At 41.9% G+C, this 24,409-nt stretch overlaps 1 protein-coding gene across 2 annotated transcripts in view; it reads right to left on the reverse strand.

Annotated features, from left to right (window-relative positions):
- The window catches only part of SLC22A23 (solute carrier family 22 member 23), a 188,363-nt gene that overhangs the window by 52,040 nt on the left and 111,914 nt on the right, over positions 1-24,409 (reverse strand). For both annotated transcript variants that reach the window (XM_006263463.4, XM_019490526.2), the window contains exon 4: positions 5,383-5,551. In XM_006263463.4, the coding sequence (XP_006263525.4) occupies positions 5,383-5,551 (169 nt within the window). The remainder of the gene's footprint in view (positions 1-5,382; positions 5,552-24,409) is intronic.

Here is a 24,409-nt window from a genome sequence, read left to right on the forward strand (position 1 = left end):
AAAAGCCTTTAATTGTTCTACTTACTCAGGACGACAACCAACCACAGGAAAGATGATGGAAGATACTGTATATCTCTATGATAAAAAATGCCCCCATCAGGAGCTTGAGGTTTTTAAACAAACTTCCTAATTGCTTTGCCTCAGCCAATCAGGTTGTTAAACAACAGCATAGTAAGTAGAAATGCTGCTTTAATATTTAATGCGCTTTTCTTGTTATTGTTTTAGTTGTGTGAACTTACATTGAGGCTCCATGCAAGCTAACATACTCATATGTGTGCATGCACACACGTGTATTTCTAGTGTTGATCTCAAAACATGAAGCCATTTGACAGGAAATTCAAAAGCAAAAAAGAGCAAAACAGTAGAGAAGCTTGCAATGAAATGTGATTTCAGGCCTCTTCTTGGTTTCCTACAGCTTTATCTCCTCTTAGTACCCTAAATTTGAACAAGACTACTACTGTAAGATGCTGCTTCACCAGGATCTTAGTATGGCACGAAATATAGTAGGAAATCTATTGTCCATTTTCTATAAATGCCACTTTATTGAGAAATGATTGCCTCCCCTCTTCGTCTAGTCAGATGGGGGAAAATTAGTTGTTAGCATTGACAACCTTTCTGCTTTTGTCTCTACCCATCCCCCCCATCCTGTATTAGGATCATTCCCTTTGGAGTACTCTTTGTAAAGAACTTAAAAGGCTTTCTGCTGAGGAAAACTGATTGGTGAATCTCCTATCGCCTAAAGCTGAGTTGGATGCTGCCAGCTGGTTGACACAAAACTTTTGTCCATGAAAACGGTAGAAGAGGAACAACTTTGAATTTGGATCAGTTTTCAGTTTCCCTGTTAAAAACAGGGTACAAGGAGGTGGAAGGGAAGAGGAGAAATATTAAGGGTGGGGGGGGGCAGGGGAGACAAAAAGCCCTGAAACCACAGAAAAATCCAAGCAAGGAGGGAAAGGCCAAAGATGTTACAAGGTAGAAGTGTTGAAGAAAGTGATAGAAAAAAGAAAATGAAACAGAAAATAAAAGAAAAGCAGAGAAGAGGAAATGCACACAGAAGGGAGGATGGGGAAGCAGCATTTCAAAATCTTTTCCACTTTCCACGATTAACATGCTGGAGTACCACAGGCATCTGGGAGTAAGCCAGGCCTTGTTGGAAAACAGAGCAAGCTGGCACCATTGCAAGATGCGCTGCATTAGTGCAAGCTCTTGGCACAAGGAATCTACACCAATGCAACAACAGACTATGGATCAGTGTAATTCAGGTTCCAACAGAGGGAAAAGTGGGTTGCCTGCAGGCTTGCCAGAGCCAATTTCACGTGTTTTTCAGGGCAGACTCTCCCACACCTCTGATTGGCTGAGAAACCCCGCCATGGGGCTGATTACCGTTGAACAGCAGCACACAGGTTGTTCTTCAGCTGTTTTAAGAAAGTAAAGCTCACCACTTACAAATCTTATTGAAACCATACTAAATAAACTTTAATAAACAACAGCAAAGCAAAGCAGGGCTTAGGAGAGCTGTGCCAGGTGGAGTGAAGCCCCTGTGGCAAGGGCACCATGCACTCCACACCTGGCTGTGAGGGCAGGTACCTGGGCATGCCTATGCCTGCAGCCCCTACGGCAGGAGGTGCTTACCTGCTTCACTCTGGGCAGGGCTTTTTAATTCTCTGCCAAAGCATGGAATCAAACAACCTGATTGGCTAAGCTCTGGCAGGGGTTTAGGCTGTACTAGGCTGCCCCTGGAAATACGTGGGGCTTCCACAATGTTTCCAGGGCTCTGCTGTCTGTCTTCTCTGCACTTCAGCTAAGTTCCCCCTACCTTCTCAGCCCTGCCCACCCTCCCTCCCTCTGTTTCAGGCCATTTCTAGTCAAATCACAGTTTTCCAGGGATTAGGGGGAAATGCTAAATTTTAGGCTGTCCCATGCAATCCACTGAAGCCCAAACTACAATGGTCCTTAACTATAGTACCAGTTCAAAGCCACAGCTAGGCTGTTAAAGTGACGAAGGGAGAAAATAAATCCTTTCCCCACATCCACCCCAACAACAACACACACACATTTCACACTAACCCAGCTAGTCCTTCACTTTTAACTAAGGTGAAGGGTTGGTTTGTTTTCATTACTGGTACATTTAAGCCCTCATTAGAGCTATATGCAGGAAGCATCTGATACTAAAGAGAATGAGAACAAACACAACGCCTCCTGTATCCTTGAGGCCTGAAACAGGAGCCTTTTTTGTAGTGGGTGCCAAAAGTCTGTACTTGATAGGGCCCTAACTGCTTTCAGGTATGTGTTGCTCATATCAGGCACACACGCACGCTTGCATCAGGCACATATCCTAGATTCCTGGCTCTGTCCTGACACCACAGTTTAATCATTGATCATCACAGGCCTCACAGACCTGCGCTCTTGGATAAAGCTGCTCTGTTTTGCTCCCTTTCGAACAGTCCCTACTTTAAGGCTCCAGTTGTTTAGGACTTGACACTATAATGCCCTCGTGCATAATGTAGGGGGAATAAGGAACAGAGATGGAAGCAGTTCTGACCCAGATATAGAGAAGGAGTAACCAGCACTCTTGCAACAAAGGAGGGACATGAACAGAGCAAGGAGAAATATGGGGGAGCTGACATGAAGGGCCAAACAACTTTTCACTGTTTAACAGATTGCTTTAGGTCCAGTGTGGGTACTTCAGCTACACTGCAGGACAGCTGGCATCTTTTCTTTTATTATAATTAAATGCTAGTTTAATATTCTCTTTCTCCTTGCACATACACACATGGTGTATACTTAATTATTAATTACTCTCAAATTGAGGGGGAAGGGGGAAGAGCACATAGATTGGCAACATGTACATGCCTTTCAGAAGAGGAATTCCACCTAATCAAATGAGGGGTATGTACAAATCTACCACCACTGTCCTGTGACATCACTTATGGTATAGTAGTTCCTAACCTTGACTTCTTTCCATGGTATCCCTCCCATTTTCAGTGCATGTTACCATCCTATACCCAAGAGCAGAATTTGGGCAGCAGCAAGTCCATGAAGATTTTTTCTGATTTAGGATAAAAGGTTAGATTTTCAACTCCTGTTAATGCCAGCAAAGGATCTTATGACCAAACAAGCTTTCCTTAGGAGTTGGATCAGATCCTGACAACTAAGTATTTACAAAAAGAAAAATGTACTATTTGCACATAAGTATGTTTTGATGGCTTATTTAATCTATTGTGCAAGTTAATCTAACTTTGTAATGATCAATAAAATGCTACTGGATAAAGTTTTTGAGAGGATGATACTGGGACTGAATGTGCACAGTTTGGAGACTGAATCAATATTCTAAAGCACAGCCAATACAACTGGTGGAGGGTAGGGAATAAAATAAAATAATAGACTGGGAGAAAGGTAATGTGATAACCAAACACATGCTGAAAGTCTAGTGTAGACCAGGCAATGGAGATTTCAATACAGACTAGAGCTGGTTGAATTAAAAACTAGCAAGGAATACCACTCATTGAGAGCTGTGTAAATGGCTTACCACATACCCACATTAATCAACATATGCTGATGTAACTTTAAATCCTGTGTTGACTGCGCCATGAATTGCAACATGCCACATACTCAAACTTAGTGTCATAAAATGGCATGCTTCCATGTGCCACATATAATGTGGAGCTCTTTGTGTTTGGCTTATATGTCACCTTAAATTAAACATTTGGCATGCATCTCCAGATCTAGGGCTGTCAGCATCAGCCCTGGGACAGCACTGGGTCTGGACAATCAGGTGGGTGTCAGCCCTGGCCAGTGCAGTCCCAGTTCTAGACTTGCTGCTGTCCCGAGTCTGATGCCAACAATCAGCTGTCAATAACCACCAGGGCAGCCCTGTGACCCAGTGAGGATCTAGAATAATTATGACTGAAATCCAAGGAATGTTATGTGCCATCCCAGAAAGTCAGGCATCTGGCTATGCACATCTGACAAGGCTGGATGCCCAATTTCTGAGATGGGACAATTTCCTCAGATCCCAGCTGCACCATTATATTGACATCTGCCAGGGGACCTATTCTCAGAGAAGGCCAGAGAAAGAATGATGGGGACAGGCAAGAAGCCCAGTACAAGTTTGAGGGGAAAATCTACTTTAGGAACTCAGCTCTCCAGAGGCCAAGGCTGAGACACAGTGGCAACCATCCTTCTAGTGCAGGGGTTGTCAACTGGGGGTACACGTAGGTCCCAGGGGGTACATGGGAGAAAATGGGAATGAAACGCCACCACTCAGTGCTGCTGCCTCACAGGAGCAGGGCTGGGGTGGGGCAAGAGCAGGGTCACACAGATGCTGCACTGCTGCCACTCTGCCGCTCACCATGCCCCTGTTCCACATCCAACTGCTTGCCACCTCCCCTCCCCCCACTGCAGTACACTCACTAAAAAGGGGGCCGCCAGGGGTACACTTATTAAAAAAGGTTGAAAACTCCTGTTCTAGTGAAAACTTACCTTTTTTTCTCATTTTTTTTAGCCTGGTGAGAAGAATAGGCATAAGTTTCAACGCAAAGCAGAACTCTTCTTTTTCCTCCAAACCCTGCTCTACTATTTGGAAGACAAGGAGGAACTGCATTTTTTGAAGCTATATTTCAGATGTGTATATGCACTAGGGATAGGGGTGAGGGTGGGGCTTTTATAACTTCAAAAGAAAGAGTTCTACAGTGACTAAAAAACAAATAAGTGGGCCTTCCAGATATCCCACTCCTCTGAAGCCTGGGAACACAGGACCAAAAGGGACCACTGGGATCAGAGTCTAGGTCCTTGAGTTCACAGGTGACAATCTGACCAAAGGATTCGTAACATTATCCACTCCAACACCATTTGCACATCACAACCACATAACAGCTCATTTAGAAAAGAAGTAAAAATCCCTATAATGAGTCACAGGTAAAGATCAGGAGACACAAGGTCACTGCCTTGGTTACTGCAGTGGAAAGGTATCTGTTAGGTTAAGTTATGTTCAGATGATCCTAAGAAGATTGTGAGCCATTGATCAGGGAATTGCTAAAAAACTCACAGTCCTTGCCAATCTAACCATGGGGAAAAAATCTTTCTGAAACCAAATCTAATGATTAATTGGATGTTGAGCCTCTTTAGCCAGGTGCATGAGAAGTTTTTAAGTACTGACAGGAACACAAGCATATTCCAGCTAAACTCTTGTCTCTAGCCAAGGTTGACATTCAGTGCTTCAGAGGAAGGTAAAAAACAAGCATGCAAAAAACCCAGAGGCCAAGCACCACATTTCTTCTGGTCACTACAGATGACCTGGAGGTCTGGAACATGACAGTACCATACACCTCCTCAGAGCGCATGCACATTTTTATCCCCAAGTAACAGGACAGAAATACTTACTACCAGTAAAGCAGCATCAGCAAGAAAGGGCAGATGATGACAGCTTGGAGAACCTGCCAGTCCCTGCAGAGGGCAGCCAGACCTGGCATGAGGAACTGCCCAGCCATTACAATGAAGCTTGCCACCATGGTGATCATGAACCGGTGCCCAGGAGGACAGAGCTCTATCCCTGAAAGAACAACACAGAGGCAAATTTTAAAAGGTCAATACAAGGGGAGAAAAGAAATCAATAGTGACAGAAGTTCTCATTAATAGTTTACTGCAGGCCTAGCGTTAATGCACTCCCATAAATCACAATTTATTCCATTTTATTTAAAAAGAGAATATAATATTCATTTTATAAATTATTTCACTCAGTCCTATGCCAAAAGCAAGTATTGTATTGGAGAATTATTTTTGGCAAGTACAAGACTGCAAGAGGCCCAAAGACTTAGGATCCAGGCCTGCAAGAACACCATGCAGAGATACTGAATACCTTCAATGTCCAGGACTCCCACAGGAGTTGAGAATGCTTGGCATGTCACAGGAACTAATTCGCTGAACAATTTGAAAAGCTACTTGCCCACAAATTCACCATGCTGCTGTTCAAATCTTGTTTCAAACTAAATGTTTCTGAACTGCTTCTGATAGCTAATCTTGTTCAACTTTCAGGCAGCTTCCCATCTGTCTTATCCTGTCCTCGACCCTTCCCTTTCCTCTTCACTGAAGTCTGCTCTCATCTCAGTCATTCCCACCACCAGACAACTTAGCCACCTTATATGAAGTGAATTAAACTTCTTAAAATTCTGGGTTTGAGCTACATACTTAGTCTTAGAAGTGAAGACGCATCTCCCAAAACCCAATTTTCAAAATAATCCTAAGTGTGGCAGGAAAACTGGAATATACCATAAAGTTGTATTTGATGTTGATGATTCGCCACCCCAACAAGAACTAGTAGTGCTATATTCCACATTTCCCATTTTCCTACACTTACTCCCATGGATTAATCTTTCTGCATAATAATCCTCCCAAATATACTAATTGTACAGAATTTATCTGCAAGTGGGAAGAAAGAGCTAGACTAGTAAGCACGTATTTCAGCATGATACACTGTTCTTTGTGACTGTTGGAACTCCTCTCCCACAGTTTTACTGCTAAAATTATTATTAAATAATTAAGATGCCATATAATGGAAGGGGGAAGTGATTAACTACTCCTTTAGCATGACTCACTACACAGTTTTGCTTTGCTAACTATTTACTAATGCAACATGTTTTTAAATGGTCAACCAGAGACTAGCTTCTAGGTGGGATGGGGATTAAATACAGTATAATGTTAGATATTTTGACAGCTGGCACAGTTTTACTGGAACCTCACCAGCCAATATCAGGGACAAAATGCATCTATAGTGTATCTATAGTCAACATTTTCCACCACAAGCACCACAGTTCAGCTTCAAAAAGGGAAAAATGCTAAAACATACTTGCTGTGGCAACAAAAACTTTTACACTTTAATTAGAAAAATAAAATAAACAAAGTTCCCATTTCATTCATATGGCATTATTCCTAATAATAAAACATGCAGAATTTAATAGATGCAAAGATGTCAGGTATAGTTTGTTTCCATACTCAACAAGGAGAAAGTAGCTTTGTTTTGTTTCCTTAAACTTAAAATCATAATCATTTGCACTTCAGTACTTCATTCTTAAAAACAAGGAGTAATTAATTTTATTACTGTAAACACAAAGTTTGCACTAGACATCCAAATTCAGTATTTTAGTTCCTTATCTTGGATTAATCTGAACTACGAAAATTCACTGAAACAAGAACAACTTTTATATGAAGTCAGAAAGATGCATCAAATAGTAAAATTGAGTCACAGATGCATAATAGATGTAGTATCTGTAGCAATTATTAATCTCACAAAAAAACCCAAAGAACTCAAGAGAAGTAAGCAGATGCAAAACAAATGCTGGAACATGATATGTATAAATCAAGTTACGCCCATTTCTTAAGAGAAGATGAAAAATCTCTGTGGTTACTGGATGAGCTTCAGTCTCATGTAACATTATCAGAAATTCAATAACGATTAAATATGACATTACTGATGCACATAAACTAGGCCACCAGATCAATCTATGACTTCCAAATATCTCTGAAATCAATCTTAAAAGACTCAAAGTGCTGCACAGAAGTTTTCAGCAGACCCATGGCTGGCCGTCATTCTTGATCTTATCAACAAAGCAACTCCAACTTTGCTGTGCTAATAGTGAGCATCCCCATATCTCATCCTAAGGTTCTGATCCTATGTTGTGATACATACAGGCAGCCTTTCCAACCAAAATAAAACTCCATGGGTTCACAGGCTCAAAGTGGGCTCAGGTATATCTAATGCAGGATCAAGAGCAGATTCATCCCATGCTCAGTAAATTTATCCTGGAACCAGTCATTCTCCCAGACAGCCAAGAATTGCCCAAACCAATTCTTTTGACTAAGTAGCACTGTAGAGTCTCTTGACATATATGCAAATTAAACAAGATGACTAATTATTAAAAAAACCCCCCAAAAACATTTTTTCTGTTCCATATATACTAAATGATCCCAGAATGACGATTAATTAGATTATCAGCTGGACTGAGTGACAGCCCTTGAAGATGTTTCAATTACTGTAGATTATTAACCTCAATATTTGCTGAATACCAAAGTATTCCCTATGGTAAAGTGCAGGGTCCATACAGGAATGCTGCAGGTCCTTAAATAGCTCTGTGGATCAGCAATTTGGCTACACTGTATCCAAAAATCAATATGTATACCATGAGTGGAACTGATTTTTACAATAAGCACATACACATTCCAGCATAATTTCCAAAGAAATATTTTGCTTCTATGTCTGCTACATGCTTTTGAACTGCAAGTGACAATTAAAAACAATGAATAGGGAGTTGCAGAACACACTGAGAAACCATGTTGGAAATGCTGTTAAAAAAATAAAGCCAAGAAAGGATTACTACTGCATTAAGAGCTGTTCCAAATGATAAAGAGCTGAAACTCAAGTCTTTCGAGTTAATAGTTTCCAACATACTAATTTATGGATTTCAGGAATGGCATTTCAATATCTTTCCCTTGCTTTCATTTATTTAATCTCCTCAAACCACTTCTCCAAGTACATCAACCTCCTTGTTATACTCAGTACAGTTGTAGCATTTTTTAGTCTGACCTTTCTCCTTCTACTCTTACCAGAGAGTCATGTAGATCAGTTGAGACAACTGAAGTTTGTAGGTAAGTTTGAGAACAGAGCCTTATTCCCTCTGACATCATTGTCATCTTGCTTTGACAAGAGCCAAAGCTTGGACATTTCAGGGCTGTATTTTTTTTTAATCCAAAATGCTAATTTTGTAAGTCCCTAAGTTTCAGTGAAGCCGCACACAAACCTTGAACCAGGTCCTTAAGGAACTAGTAGGTTTTACAGGTTTTCCTCAGACTCTTCCAAAGGTGCGGCTTACACAAGAGGGTTAGACAATACTTTCTCCCCTGAGGTGGATCAGGAATTCTTCATTATTAAACAGATAAAGGTTCAATTATAGGTGCATTTTGGATTCCTGGAACTAGGAATCACATTAGTTCTGCCTTTATGAATAAAATATCTGAAGGCTATAGTTGTAGGTTGCTTTATTGTACTATAAGTAATTCTGGATTTTCTAAAACGCTGTTAATGATTTGGTCCTTGTTGCATATTACAACAAGGTCTGTGATAAGACAAAAGTTGTGTTAACAAAACTACATGAGAGAAAACTAAATATCTGAGTTCCAACCAAAGCATACTTTTGTATGAAGAAGTCAGTGATGTGTTTTGTTAGTCCTTGCAAGTCATATTCAGACTCTGAAGTACTGAGCAGGATTTTGGAAGGATGGAATTACTTCTCTTATTCAGGACAGTGAAACTCACAATCCTTTATATTTCCTGTGCGCTTTTCTTGCCATGGTTTCATTTAATCTCACAGCACTCTATGTGCTAAGCAAACAGCCTTTAGGAAACGGAAAGTAAGCTAGATTAAGTCGGAGCAATTTAAAAATCACAGGCTCAAGAAAAATGAATTACTGATTTTAAATTGTGATTCAGTTTTAATCACAATTTAAAATCAGTAAAAAGAATGTTAATGTTTAGGTTTTTTTTTAAACTAGGTAGGTTGTGTGTCAAGTTCTAAAGAACAGAATTTAGAACTAGATTATAAATGCCCAAACATGACATTTTAAAATAACTTACTAGTTAAATAAATCTACCTTAAAAGTGCAGGATATATAAGAAGAAAGTAGTATTCTCTCTAGTGAGCAAACAGATTGTTCCTAGTGGCTCTGTCCTTCAAGATTTCAGAACTAGCAGCTCTCATCTTCCAATATCTAGCATTTATTCATAAATTGGAAGAAAAGAAACACTTCATTCATAGTTGAGAAACTAGTAGGGAAGCAGTTTGTGAACTGACCTAGATAATTAAAATGAAATAAAGAAAATATTCTCCTTCCACCTGCAGAAGAAGCTCTAGCTGTCAGAAGCTGCTTTAACTAGAGGTATAACAAAGAAATTGGGTTCCTGGGGCAGCAGGACACCTGGGGGCAGCAGCCACTCCTGGCTACACCGTGTGGCTGCAGTGGCAGCTGATATTCTTCTGCATTCCTCCCTCCCACCCCCAAGTAGGCTTTGAGGAGAGCTGCCCCAGTTGCTCCACTGTAATTACACTACTGGCTTTTAACACTTCAACATATTGATCCCATACATTTAGCTAGTGATTAATTTCATAATTTGATGCTAAAACTTCAATAAACATGTACTGCTGAATCCTTTTCTTATTTAAGTCCTGCGAATAGATTTTAATCAGTTTAGGCCTTAGCATAGGACCAGTCATCACTTTAAATTTACATTTTAAAGTTTTAAATTAAATAAATTTTACTTTCCAAAATCAAATCTTCTTTAAAATAAAACATTCCATTTAAAAAAAAGGTCATAGAAGTTCATTCATCCTGACTGAACAAGATCCACATTATACAGTTATGGAGGCTATCTTAAAAACTGCAAAAAAAGGCAAGTGCATTGCCACTACCACAGTCTAAAGAGAAAGAAGTCACAATTGTTGGGTGGTTTTACGAACAATCCACTGCACTACAAAAAGTAATACCTAAATATCATTAGTAAAGTCAATGTATAATGATTATATAGTGAAGAGCTGTCCAGCTTCTAAAGTGGGGAGGGACCACGTGCCCCATGGGCTGCATCACTGGGAGCTGTGTGCTGTTTGGGCTGCACCACAGTGCGAGCCAAGGGCATCCTGGACCATATACCACATGGGTGCCCCGCTTTTGCTGCACCACATGCGTGGGTGCCCAAGCCTTCCCCCTCAGCTCCCCAGTTGCAGGTTCCCATGCTCTACCACAACATATGGGCATCCTGAACTGCAGGTTCCCTGGCTCTGCCAGTTGTGCTGCATCCCACTCTTGGGGTGGGAGCAGGAACTGGAAGCTGGAGGAGGGAGGGGAAGCCCAAAACTGGCTGCTGCTTGAAAAGTAAAGCAAGATGTGCATTTGGAGTATATCAATAGGTAATCAGGAGCTTGTGAATTTTTGCATATAATGTTTCAAGGTTCTGTAGTGAGCCACTAGCCTTGAAAGGTTCCATTTTTAATAGGGTTTTTTGCAAGCTATTTGCTAAAGAGACACTGGGGCTCTGCCTTGTCCTGTACACATAAATCATCCATCATCCTTAGCTAACTTGCTAACAAGGATAAAATTTATGAAAGTGCAAACCCAAAGAAATATTGCTAAATGATTGACAAAATATATACTATTACAATGTGAGAGAGAGAAAGACTTGAGAGCATCGTGCAGTATTCTGAACAGGACGCGACGTGCCTCCGGACTGGTGCCTCAAGAACAGGGGTGGGCAAATGCCCAAATGCTAGATAGAATGGCTTGGCAGGCCAGATGCGGCCTGCCAAGCCATTCTATCTAGCCCGCGGGGCCCCTAAAAAGTGTAGAAAATTAATATTTATCTGCCCCTGGCTGCCTGTCATGCAGCCCTCGATGGCTTGCCAAAACTCAGTAAGCAGCCCTCTGCCCAAAATATTTGCCCGCCCCTGTACAAGTACGCCAAGTGACCACTGATACTATTCAAGCTGATGCATCATTTGTGCTAAATATGGCACAAAAGTGAGTCACCGGGGCTTGAGACTGGTGTTTGCTGGCAGTACTTTGAGATACAGAAAACTGTAAAATCATGGGCTCCATAGGCTGCAGTAGAAAGAGAGGAACCAAGGGCACCTATACACATTCAGCGAGGCTGCTCCAAGGTAATATTCACAGTAATTCAGCCTCACTACAAATCAAAACTATCCTCTCTTATAAGACGTTTGTAGGCACTGGAATTGTCAAAAAATGTCTACAAATAGAGAAGAGACGGCAATGACAGGCTACCTGCAGCAAGGGAAATATCACTCAGATTACAAGGGGGAAATTTCTTTGAGATAATCAGGGATAGCAAAAACAACTGTTTTCTTCAACACATCTTCAGGGTTTGTAGGTTTCAAATGCCCTACAAATTCTCTAACCCAGCTAGGCCATCTCCTCTCTTTGGATAAATTAAAAGCCTGGCAGACCAATCACATCTCCCCCCTTCTCAGTACATTTACACACTAGTTACGTATAGAGCAGTAACCACCAATACCAAACCGTTTGCTTTTGGGTATTTGCTAACAACCCAAAGGCTGACATTTGTTATCACAAGGTGTTTGCACAGGTCTGAATAGTGAATGTACTGACTAAAGTTGCAACTTGTTTATGAAGTGCTGCACAAAGAGCAGAAAAGGCTACGCAGGTTGAACAAACTTCTCTTTAAGGATCAATGTCCCTACTTTTCACCCCAAGCCAGGAAGCCATTAATCCGGTCTGGTCTTTAAGAAACATGGCTAAATTCTTTTTGGTTTTTCTTCCATGTCATCCAGGTGTCTGCCACTCCCTTCTAACCACCCTTTCAATTAAAGACGTTCAAAAACGTATCAGCCCAGTTAAGCAAACAAAGAGACTCAAAATCAAGGCTCAGTTTGTACTCCTGAAGGAAGAGAAGCTGGATGAAGTCGTCAAACTCTGGGATGGGAATGGTCCATAAGCCAGATAAATGGTATGGGGCTGGTCTATCGGGCCCCTGGACCACCCCCTCACCACCATCCCCCCCATATTGAATCCAGTGCCTACTCCAGCCAGTCTGAAACCTGCATTGCGTATGGTTCAAGTCCAGGACCAGCCAGAGTGGGTGCCATGTTTAGTTTGTGTCCCAGACCAGCTGAAGTGGACACCACATACGGCTCAAATCTTGGAGTAGGCACGCCGCACAGCTCACATCCTGGACCAGTCTGAGCAGGCGCCAAAGCAGCATGCATCCTGGGTCCTGTGTGTGCTATGTCGGTCAACTATGACACCAAGGGGCAGCCCTAGGGGCCAGATAAGGGGGCTCTGTAGGCCAGATCCAGCCTACAGGCTGTGTCTTTGACACCCCTGCACTAGACATAACTTACTATCAATTTGATGGGGAAGCAGCTTAGATATTACACTGATAGACAAAGCTAAATTTCTGTGGTTCAAAACCAACTTTCATACCTTTAGCCTGGAAAAGCGCAGGCTCAGGGGTGATCTGATGGCCACCTATAAGTTTATCAGGGGTGACCACCAGTATCTGGGGGAATGTTTGTTCACCAGAGCGCCCCTAGGGATGATGACTAGGTCGAACGGTCATAAACTACTACAAGACCGTTTCAGGCTGGACATAAGGAAGAATTTCTTTACTGTCCGAGCCCCCAAGGTCTGGAACAGCCTGCCACCGGAGGTGGTTCAAGCGCCTACATTGAACACCTTCAAGAGCAAACTGGATGCTTATCTTGCTGGAATCCTATGACCCCAGCTGACTTCCTCCCGTTTGGGCAGGGGGCTGGACTTGTTGATCTTGAGGTCCCTTCCAGCCCTAATGTCTATGAAATCTATGAAAAACATTTATGGTGCTTGCTGTTTCTTGCATACCTCTCCCGCCTCCCATGTTTCTAAACAATGCCCAGACAGTCAGATGCCAAGTTAAACATACAAAATGATCCCTTATCTCCTCCCTGCAAGAATGAAAGATTCCCTACTGATGACTAAATCATATCTTTCCCCCTCTTTTGGTGCATTTGAATTCTATCTATGGAGGAACAGAACAACCAGAGAAACATCCATCTGGAATGGTTTAGGAACAGGAAATCCTGCATCTATGCAGACATTTGGACTAGATGACCCTTGAGGTCCTTTCTAAATTTAGGACTGGGGGATCAGAATCTGAATTGTGCTACAATGTCTAGCTGTGCTTCTTGTTTGATTAGGCTAGGGGACTGGAAGTCAGATCACCTAGCAACTAATCCTAGTTTTGTCACTGGATTATTTTATACACTGGAGCAAGAAGAGGAGGGATCAGTTGGTGGGTTTGGAGGAGCTAGTTCAAGCAGGATTAGGGCTCTATGCCTCCCTCCACCCTCTGTCTGTTTAGCCCATTTAAATTATATGCATACTGGGGCAAGCACATCACACCCAACAGTGTGATAATGATACAGTGCTACATGTTGGACGGGTTGTAAAGGGGCTACATGCTGGATGGGTTTCTCTTGACACTACTGCAATAGAAATAATAATTAATACATTTAAGAGCCCACAAAAAAGACTAAAAATAAATTGATTTTCACATCACTTCTGCAGACTCAAGGTTTCTGGATAAATACCCAAATTTCCAGATGGTTATTAGACACAAATTTCCAAGTGCTGCAAGCCTCACTTGTGCTCTAAATTTACCTCTTCTCTCTGTCTGCACAGCTCTGATTCAGCTTGCTTGTAATGACACAGGCTAGTCTGTATTCACTCCTGGATGAGTTAAGACAAAGAGCATTCTCTCTCGATCATCTCTGCTGTCACCAAAACAAGTAAGGAAGCACCAGGTGCAATTTCTGCTTATTAATGATAAATGCAGTCTGCAGAACGAAAAGGTTATCACACACACTACAATGCACAGACAATCAGCCAAGCCATGTAAACAAAAGAGACAGAGACAGAATGAAATAAAAGAGAAATCCAATCCTTTGTCAAATAGAGGAAGCAGTAATAGACTAAAAACTCTCAATGACTGAATAATAGACAGAGGTTTACTTTTCAAAGGTCTCTAAACAGCGCAGAGGAACAGAAGTTATTCTGAAATACCTCCACATGTAATGAAGGTATCCTTCCAAAGTTGTTCCCTATGCAGCACAGCTTCTTATTCTCTCTTATGCATATACCTGCCTATAACTTGTATATAATTAATGGTTCTGATGCACGTTAAATCATTTCTTCAGGCATTTTTGAAGTCTGGGTCAATAGTGGTTCTAGCCTAGTTGGCTCCAGACAGGTCCCTTTATTGGTGGATGACTGGAGGGTTGCAGATAACTATCCCAGCTGTTTCTACCTAATCAGGTGTCTCACACCCAAAACTGGATCCAATTCAGTATAGCCATTTTGTATGCAAGTCACAGGATAATACTAAAATGAGTGCTAGAGTATATCCCAGCCTACTCCCTTCCTAAGCCCCTCTGCCCTCTGTTGAAGTTTCCCAGTGAGGCCTTTGTCACATAAAACAGGGTTGTCCAACTTCTAAAGTCAGGGGCAGCATACCCTGTGGGCTGTACCAGTGGGGACTGCATGCTGCACAGGCCACAACAGTGCAAATCACAGGACCCCTGGGCCGCTTGCCATGCAGGCACCCATCTCACCTGTACCATGTGTTTGGGGCGGGGGGGGGGGGGGGGGGGCGCAGTGGCTCTGTGTAAGTTCTCCCACTGCACTGCAGTCCACAGGCTTCCCTTGCACCACAGGTGCTCAATGCTTCTCCATCCTACCCCTTGGGACAAGGGCAGGAAGTGGAAGCCAGAGAAGGGAGGGGAAAGACAGCCCAGGTACCTGGCTGCTGCTACAGCTGGAGCAATTGTGGGGGAGTGGCAACTGGATGGGAGCCCAGGGGCTGCAAATTAATTCCCTGCAGGCTGCATACAACCCATGGGCCAGCATTTGGGCAGCTCTGACCTAGAAAATTGTAGCATGCTCTATACATTGCATGCATAGTGTCTCAGACTGACCTTAGATGCTGCACAAGGGGCCAGTTTGGCACATGCTGCACATGGTATGTGAAGCCAGTCTGGTGCATGATGCATGTGGGGCCAGGGCTGGGGCATGCAATGTCTGTACTGGATCAGTCCTATGAACTGGATCCAGTATGTGAGGCCAGTCTGCAGGCCTGCTCTGGCTCGTTGACCAGCCCCACGCCACTTATCCAGTCTGTAAAGCTGATGGATTTGACACCCCTACTTTACACCTTTTCCCATTTCAGGTCTCTGCCCTGCTCCACATTCATTTGTCACTATACTGATACCTTTGCTTTCCTATACACCCCCTGCCCCCCACCATCCTCCAATATCTGAACATTAAATTAAAAGTGGCTGCTTCTTTCCTTGCTCCCAAAGTCAACTGCCCAAATCTCACACACCTGCAGCTCAACTGCCAGCTCCACCACAATGGCTCATCCCCCTGACAGCAAAACATTACGGCGCAGGCTACAAAAGGGAATAGTTAATACCCACCCATCCCTAACCCATGCAAGAGGCACCAGTGGAGCAACTTTTTCCTTTACAGCTGGCAGGCTAGTTCATTTGAAGCACATTGGATTCAGAATTGCATTGGCATTATAGTCACTACATTACAGTCACTGCATTACAGAAAGCATAGCAACCTTGTAAGCATGTGTGCACGCACACACACAGCAAGTGCCATTTGAAAATTGCAGTTACCATTGCCTTCACTTCCACCACATTTTAATGGGGGAAAGGGGTTGGGAAGAAACAGAAAGACACATCTTCAAAAGGTATGAACAAAGCCACAGCATCTTGTTTCAGGTCTGTTAAGCATTTCCAACCAACTAATTGACATAAGCATGGCATAGGGAAGGGGGGCGGTCTTCATCTCCATCAGCAGGGCTCCAGAACCATCCTCTCCAAAGAGACAACTCATGCATCCTAAATGTCTCTAAGCAGTGATTCTACACTTGCGTGGCAGAACCCACTTTCAAATTTCTGTCTCATCCAAATGAACAAGTGAATAAACATCAGGCTTTTGATTCCAGTCTTTTCCCAGTGGGACTGCATATTACTGGCAGCAATCAGACAAGGGGAGCCTTGAACTGTTCTGCTATTCGGCTTATCAACAAGAAAGATAAGCACGGAAGAGACCTCGAAATGGATAGCCTTTATGTATACTGTTCTGAAGCACTCCCTAGATTGAAATCAAGTATTCTGTCTCTGTTCCAGAGATTATCCTGTGGCCTGAATAAGAGTTTCCTGACTACAGGACTGTGCATTACAGTGGTTCTCAACCTTTTTAGACTCAAGACACCCCTTAGAAAATGCCAACACTTAATTTTTACTTAGGTTTGGCTAAAAACTCAGGAAGACTATATCAGGCCAGAATGGTTTTGACACTATGGAATCCTATTTGAAATCTCTGGGTTTATTTAATGAATCATGTATAGGTATCTATGCATCTAACAGTGCTAATATTGTGTGGCATCCTTAAAGAAGGGAGACAGCTATATCAGTCTGAAATCAAAGGCAAGGAAGATGTGCACCTTTATAGGCTAACTAAATATGATTATATATAAAACACAAGCTTTTGTGGGCTAAAACTTACTTCATCAGATGCCAACCCTTAAAAGGGACTCATAGCACCCTAAGGTACTACAGGATGCTATAGTATACAAATATAGTATAATAGTCAAGAATCACCAGTGTATAAGACAAGAACAACCCAAGAAGGGCCTTGTTCTTGTCAATGCTGATTTAACAGCAAACAGAAAAAAAATTATTTTGTTCACGTTTTACAGATTTTTGAATTTTTGCAATTATTTCTAACACTTTACCTTCAAATGCCTTATAACTCCACGTATAATTATTAAGAAAAATGTGCATGTCACACTAATGCCCAACAACCACTGCAAAAGGAGAGAAATCACCAGCCTGTCAGCTTCAGGGAGAGGTCATGCTAATGTGCAACACAGCCTGAGTGCACATCCAGTGCAGCCAGGCCATCTCAGCAATTTAAAAGAAAGCATTTAGTAAACATGATTGTAAAAGGCTGTCACACATTTGGCCCCTGGAGCATACTTATTTTAAAGATTCATGTCATGCACTCTGGATAGACTTGTCCTAAAAGCTATGAAAATTGAACTTGAGAAATTTAGACATAGCCAACTATTAGGTTGGTTGCTACCATCAGCGTGCATTCAGTGTTCACACTGCCACTCATAAATTACTTTTCACATTAACGGGTACACTTCTGCCTTTAAGAACATCCCACTAGAATTACTAAACAGTTATGTACTGAAGAATTTGTAGGTAAATTACAAAAAAACCAAAAAAGGGACTAGGCTGCAAAATAAAGGTTGTAGTTTTATGACAAAAGACAGAGGGAAAACAGTCATTTGCTTCTGCCTCCCCATAACCATTTCATGTCAAAATTTAAGGCTGGGTAATAGTAAAATGAGACAATGTAACTTTGCTAAAAAAGCCGATTAGAAAATACCAGTCAAAAGGAGTTTGACAAAACAGCTGACAAGTACAGATGATATTTTCTACCTTTCTATTTTTCAGCAACCTCTTATTTGCTGGTTAATGCATCTGTGGAAACACACAAGAAAACACTTTCTCTGGAGAGAAATTCAATGCAAAGAAGCACTTTCTGACTGACTGATATTTCCAGACAATATCCACACCCAGAGAACAAAAGGTTTGTTATAATTAGCATTACAGGCTTTAAGCATTTGAAATGAAATTAAAACTTCTCTTAATTATAGATCTCTAAGTTTTATTCCTATTATTTAGCTCAGTGGTTGCCAACCTTTTTTGTACCACAGCTCAATTGTAAGCATCAATGGCTAGTCCTGACCCAGGAAATTGTTTCAGTAGAAAACAGCCCTTTGGCCCTGCCAGTGCCCTTCACTTCCAACCTACAGCCCCTGCATCCCTGTTGGTGCTCCTCACTCCTGACACATTGTTCCTTGCCCCAAGACTCCAGCCCTGCAGCGTGGGGTCAGGGGGTGGACGCATGGGGGGGAGGGGGGCACATGCTTTCCCAGATTTGTGCAGCGAAGGTGGGCATGGGGCTGCAGCCTGGCTGGACTAGCATGGGCAGGAGTCACCTCTGTGGCCCAGTGGACAGGACTCAGCATGGGAGGGCAGCTTGGAGTGGTGAGACTCATTGCCGCTGCCACAACCAGTACAGCCATGCCAACCATGCTGCAAGCAGTAGGAGGAGTAATGGATGGAGGGTGGATGGAGGGGCTGTGCTGTCCTCACCTTCTCCTGCCACCAGCCACTCACGCACTGGGCCATGCATGTACCCTACCGCCATGGCCCAGCTGCTGTTCCCCTCAGGCCACGGCTCTACCCCAGAGAGGAAGTGAGGTGGTGGGCAGTTTTACCTATGCGCTCCCCCTCCCCACCTCCAGCACGTCATTTATGACCTTGCTCCCTCCCCCACTCCCCCCATAGACTTACCTGCAGGGAGCTGCAGGGGCTACTGTCCACACTGCCTGGTTGCCACGTGCATGTGTGCATGAGCACATCCACGTGGCACCCCCTCCCTGACTGCCCGCCTCCCAATCCCTGCAGCCCCTGCACAGACTGGAACTCTGCCAGTCTGCAAGAGGAAACCCACGGTTTCCCACATTTTTGTCCTTTAAAGAAGAATCCATTTTTAAAGTTTGTTGATCCATTTTTTATAGTTTGTTCATGACCCTTCCATATATTCTTGCAACCTACTTTTGGGTTGCGACCCATGGGTTGAGAAATGTTGATTTAGATAATAAGCCCCATAAGAGCAGGAGCTATCTACTACTCTGAATTTTTCAAGTGCTCAGCAACATGGAGTCTGTGCTGGATCTCAGGACTGCTGGAATGACTATAACATTTTTAGGAAGCCAGACTTACTATAAAGAAAAAAAAAAAGTTATATAGAAACGTTGTTAGGCTATTTTACTCAAGGCTTTCTTTCTGTGTAAATAAGGTCAAATTTCCAGCTAAACATGGAATATTCTATTTTGATGATGCCCAAGTTTGACGATAGCTTTTACATTTTTTTTTTGAATCTCTAAAAGGTAAAAAATGTAGTTTTCTGGAACATCTAGAAAACAAAAACTTTCCCAAGATGCAGTGCAATTTTTCTTCATACTTTTCTGCAAAACAATATCCAGCATTTTCATCCATACCGAATGTAGACCTTAACTGTGCAAACGGATCCATGCTGACAGACTCTTACACCTGCGTTGACAACAAGGATCCAACTGGCAGATTCACAGAGTCTGAAGGGACCTCAGTGGGCCATCTAGTCCGATCCCCTACCCCTGGCAGGCAAGAAAAGAAACACCAACCCTGGGGTCACGTGAACCCAGCCAGGTGTCTGTCCAGTGTCTTCTTGAAGACCCCCAAGGATGAGGCGAGTACCACCTCCCTTGGGAGCCCATTCCAGATTCTGGCAACCCTGACCGTGAAGAACTTTTTCCTAATGTCCAGCCCGAATCGTCTCTCTAGTAGCTTATGGCCATTGTTCCTCATCATTCCAGGGGGTGCCCTGGTGAACAGATTGTCGCCTACTTCATGTTGCTCTCCCCTTATGAATTTGTACGCCACCACAAGGTCCCCTCTCAACCTTCTCTTTGAGATGCTGAAGAGGTTAAGGTCCCTCAGCCTTTCCTTGTAGGGCCTTCCCTGCAGGCCTCTAATCAGGTGAGTGGCTCTTCTTTGGACCCTCTCCAGGTTGTCTGCATCCTGGAGATCAAGGGCATAACATTAGAACTTTGGAAGGAGGTAACTGATTCAGTTAGCCGGTCTTTCTGACTTACTGCACTTATGCCTGCAACAGTGATTTGGAACCCAAACAATGAAATTAGATTGGTTTCCATTAGGAAACAACGAGGCAAAAATCAGTATTTTCTGGCCAGGAAACACCCAGAGCTATGTTAGAAGTTGAGGTTTCATAAACATTTTTGAGGAGCTGGATGAGGAAGCTGGAAGCCAATGTACCATGTTCTAGCCATTGCTATGACTGATCTATTGTTTACGTCCATACACTTAAAAACATATTTCAGTTACAGCCATTTTTGTCAGGTCAGCGACTTCAACACCACATTCAATCCCTGTCTATACCACGTTCAATTCCTGTCTGAGGCCTTCTGGTGCAAGATCTCCATGGGTTACACATTGTCTGCAGGCACAACCGAAATCCAAGATCTCCATGCTACTGACCTGCATGTATAAAGTTACAGGGGAGTCGGAGTATTGTTGTAACTGGGGAATACATGAGAAGCAAGATTTTTTTGGTGGTATCTTTTACTGGAACAACTCCCACAATTATATAGTTGGTCCAATAAGAGATATTATAATTCATAAAATTAAACACCTGTGCAACCACCTGAAGAACAATGGCCTATCATTATGGCAAGAGACAGCAGGTAAATATAATTCAATAGCGGAAGCAAAGTAAGTGGAAAAACCTTGCTTGGACAAGAGTTCTGAAGTAGCTACTCAAGTAAGTATGATACCTCTGGCAAAAGGTATCATATATTTATTCCCTTTCCCGACGAGAAACATGTAATCAATTTAAAAACTCTAACATCCTCTATCAGCTTTCGTAATTTTCTTAGACTTGGCCATAAATATACTATCCAGTTGCTCAAATACAAAGCCCAGAAGAAATGCACATTGTTTTCAAAGGATAAAGGACTACTGTTGTATCAATCTGTCACTAAAAGCTATGTCAGCGTCTTTCACAGATGGTGCAAATCCCACAATTTTCTATTGGTTTAAAGTAAATATGTACTGAAATGTCACATGGCTTTAATATACTTCCTTGCTGGATGTTAGCAAGTATATCTGGGTAATACAGCACTCACTTTGCACAACTAATTTTTCTACAGAAGACATTCATTTTTTGCTAGCAATGTCTGTCTCTATAAATGGCAATGTTTTTATTTAAAGATTCTTAAGGTAGCATTTATTGGTCTGTCCTCAACAAAACCAGAGTGAAGTGTTGAAGTAATTAACAGCCCAGACTTAAAGGGAAACTGGAGCTTTTTGGAAAGTGTCCAGCTGCATTAAGAAAAAAAACCCTTACTGGTCTCATTCTGATTTCAAAGCTTAAAAAACCTTGCACAGATCACGCAATCTTAGCTGAAGGAAGTATAAAATATGAATTGTACAGTTGTAAAATACATGAATTGTACAGTGGTAAAAAAGCTGTTGTGGCTACAATCCTTCTTCCTAATTGTCAAGTATTTCTTGATAGAATCATAGACTCCAAATTACAATCATGACTAAAGACCATTGTTAAGAATAATTTAATTTTTTTTAGGGTCTCCATGGTGTGATCTGTTACAGTGTAGACAAACATCAATTACACCAAAGAAAAAGTGTAATTAATAATCATGACATTTTCAGGATTTTAAGTCAGAGTAGTCATACGTACTGTATCACAACAGCAACATGATCTTTACATTGCTTCTCACATATGCACAAACTCAAAAAGTCCAGGCCTTTGACCTGCAATGGAATCATCTGGGAGGGGAAGAAGAGGGGGAGAGAGTAAGGAATGGCACTGGCGCATCAGAAAGACATGGGTTCAATTATTAGCTCAGCTTCAGGTTTCCTGTGTGACCTTCGACATGCCATTTAATCTGCCCTATGTTTCTGAAATAAGGTAGTACTGTCCTCTCTTACAGGGGAATTAAGGGGGAAACACTCATGAGAATTGTTCAAGTTCTCAGAACCTCTGACAACAGCAACCATAAGTACTTATAGAAGCCCTGGCATTCAGGTAAAGCAAGCCCACAGTTACAGAGGGTCCATGCTACTATCACTCAATGCATTACGTTTGACTAACATTTATAAATCACAAAATAAAGAAAAAGCTTTCCAGGCCAGAGGAAACTCATAGATTCTTACACACTTCTAACAACCTTGGGTATTTGGAGATTGATGCAAATATAGAAATCAGTCCTGTCCATTCACATGCACAAAAAGGTTGGCACATACCATAATGAATTAAGTACATAGCAATGCACCCAGAATATTCTAAATTACTCTTCCCAACATTCCCTTAAATCTTTTTTTCCCTCATAAGATGGTCAAGTCTTAAGTTAACACACAAGCAAAGTAAGATTCAAGAAGTCAACCAGAGAGGACCCAATTCTTTGCAATTTGTCTGATGGTATTTTTGGCAAGAATAACATTTTACAATTTAAGCTGAGTTAACAGAAGCAGGAACATGGGTAAAATGGCAAGGATTAGCAGCAATTTTTAGGCCCATTTCAGATTTTGTTTGAGCTCAGCCTGGCTGTAGGTCTCAGCAGAAACTTTCTGCATGTAGCTTCACTTGACATTTAGGTAAGTGCTGCTTAGTCCATTCAGGAAGCAAAGGAACACCCAATTTTACCAAGACACTAGTTAATCACTTGTATTTAAAGGGTAGTCATTTCACTTTAAATGCCACTAACAAAAATAATTAAATCTAGGGCAACTACACTAAAAAAAAAAAATTCAAAAGAGGAAGCAGTGAAGATACTGTATTTTTTGATTAATGTTCCCCTATTTTTCACATAAAGTTTATAGAGGCAGGGAAAACATGAGTAGTTCATCTATCTCACTGAGTGATGTTTCTAATCAAAAGGACAAAAAAACTAAAGATTAAAGACATTCAAGAATGCTGTAAACCCTTCAGCTATGATAGACATGCAAAAAATGGTGCCAGAGAACAGTTTGCATCTGAATCTGATGTTTGTTCAGTGAAGGATAAAGCTTCAGAGAGTACTTTATAATTGGGATACATTTTTACTTCAGGGCCAAAAAATAAACGGAGAAGCAATGTTTTAAAAACTAAACTGAATTTTGGAGTCCTGCAAAAACAGAAGACAAATTGCTAAAAACCTTCTAAACAAAGGTAGTCCACAAACATGGTATCAACCTAGGAATCTAATGTTAAGCAGTTTTTGGCTTTTCTTTTTAGTTTCCATTATCTGTAGACAATGAAGCAAGCAGCTCTGCAGGCCTCAGGCAGGACTGACTCATGAGGGCAATCCATTGGACCAAAAGTGTTGAGGCTGAATGAAAAAAAAGGGGGGGGGGCGGAATTTTTTGGCTTGCCTTATCAAGGGGGTCAGACAAAAATACCACAATAATCCTTCTGGCCTTAAAAGTCTGCAGACCTGCTGCTTTTCCTGAATAGTCTGACCAAACTAACCAATATGCTAAAGTTCAAAACTACTAAAGCTCCCTCTACAAAGCCAGGCACTGGGACGGGAAGAGCACACCTTAGTTCAGCTCCAGCTCCGAAGATAGACTATAAAAATATTAGCTACAAGGCAGAAGGTGGCTTTTGACATCAGCAAGAGGGGGTTATCATCATAAAGTGTCATAGTCATATTAATCATTCCTGACAGGGCACAAGAATTGATCACCATTTTTTCCCTTATATAAAGCACTAGTATCTGTCTTTCTTGCAAGCCTGGAGCTCACACAAGAGTCAACAGGGCTTGCATATAAATAAATTGGGTCTCAAGAGAGCTACAGAAGACCATCATTCCAAATCTCAGTCTGTTTTAAAGGCTAAAAATAGAAGCACTTGGCTTTAACCATTATAACCGTGTGCTTCTAAGAGGACCTTAGCACTGTGAGGCTTTTCCTTTCCTGTATCTCTTTGTTATTCTTTGATTTTAATAAACCTTGACTTTTAGATAAATCACGGTAAAATGTGGGAAAAAGGGTTATCAGCTAATAAGCAGCATCTCAATTAACTGTTAACCTCCCATTTGAAGATATTTATGCCAGCTGCAGGCTTTAATTTAGCCAGATGTTTAAATTTGATGCTGCTGTAAAAGCAACATTTTTACAGAGGCTCTATTACTCAGTCAGCAAAA

The sequence above is a fragment of the Alligator mississippiensis genome, chromosome 3 (assembly GCF_030867095.1).
Source record: "Alligator mississippiensis isolate rAllMis1 chromosome 3, rAllMis1, whole genome shotgun sequence".
NCBI lineage: Eukaryota > Metazoa > Chordata > Crocodylia > Alligatoridae > Alligator > Alligator mississippiensis.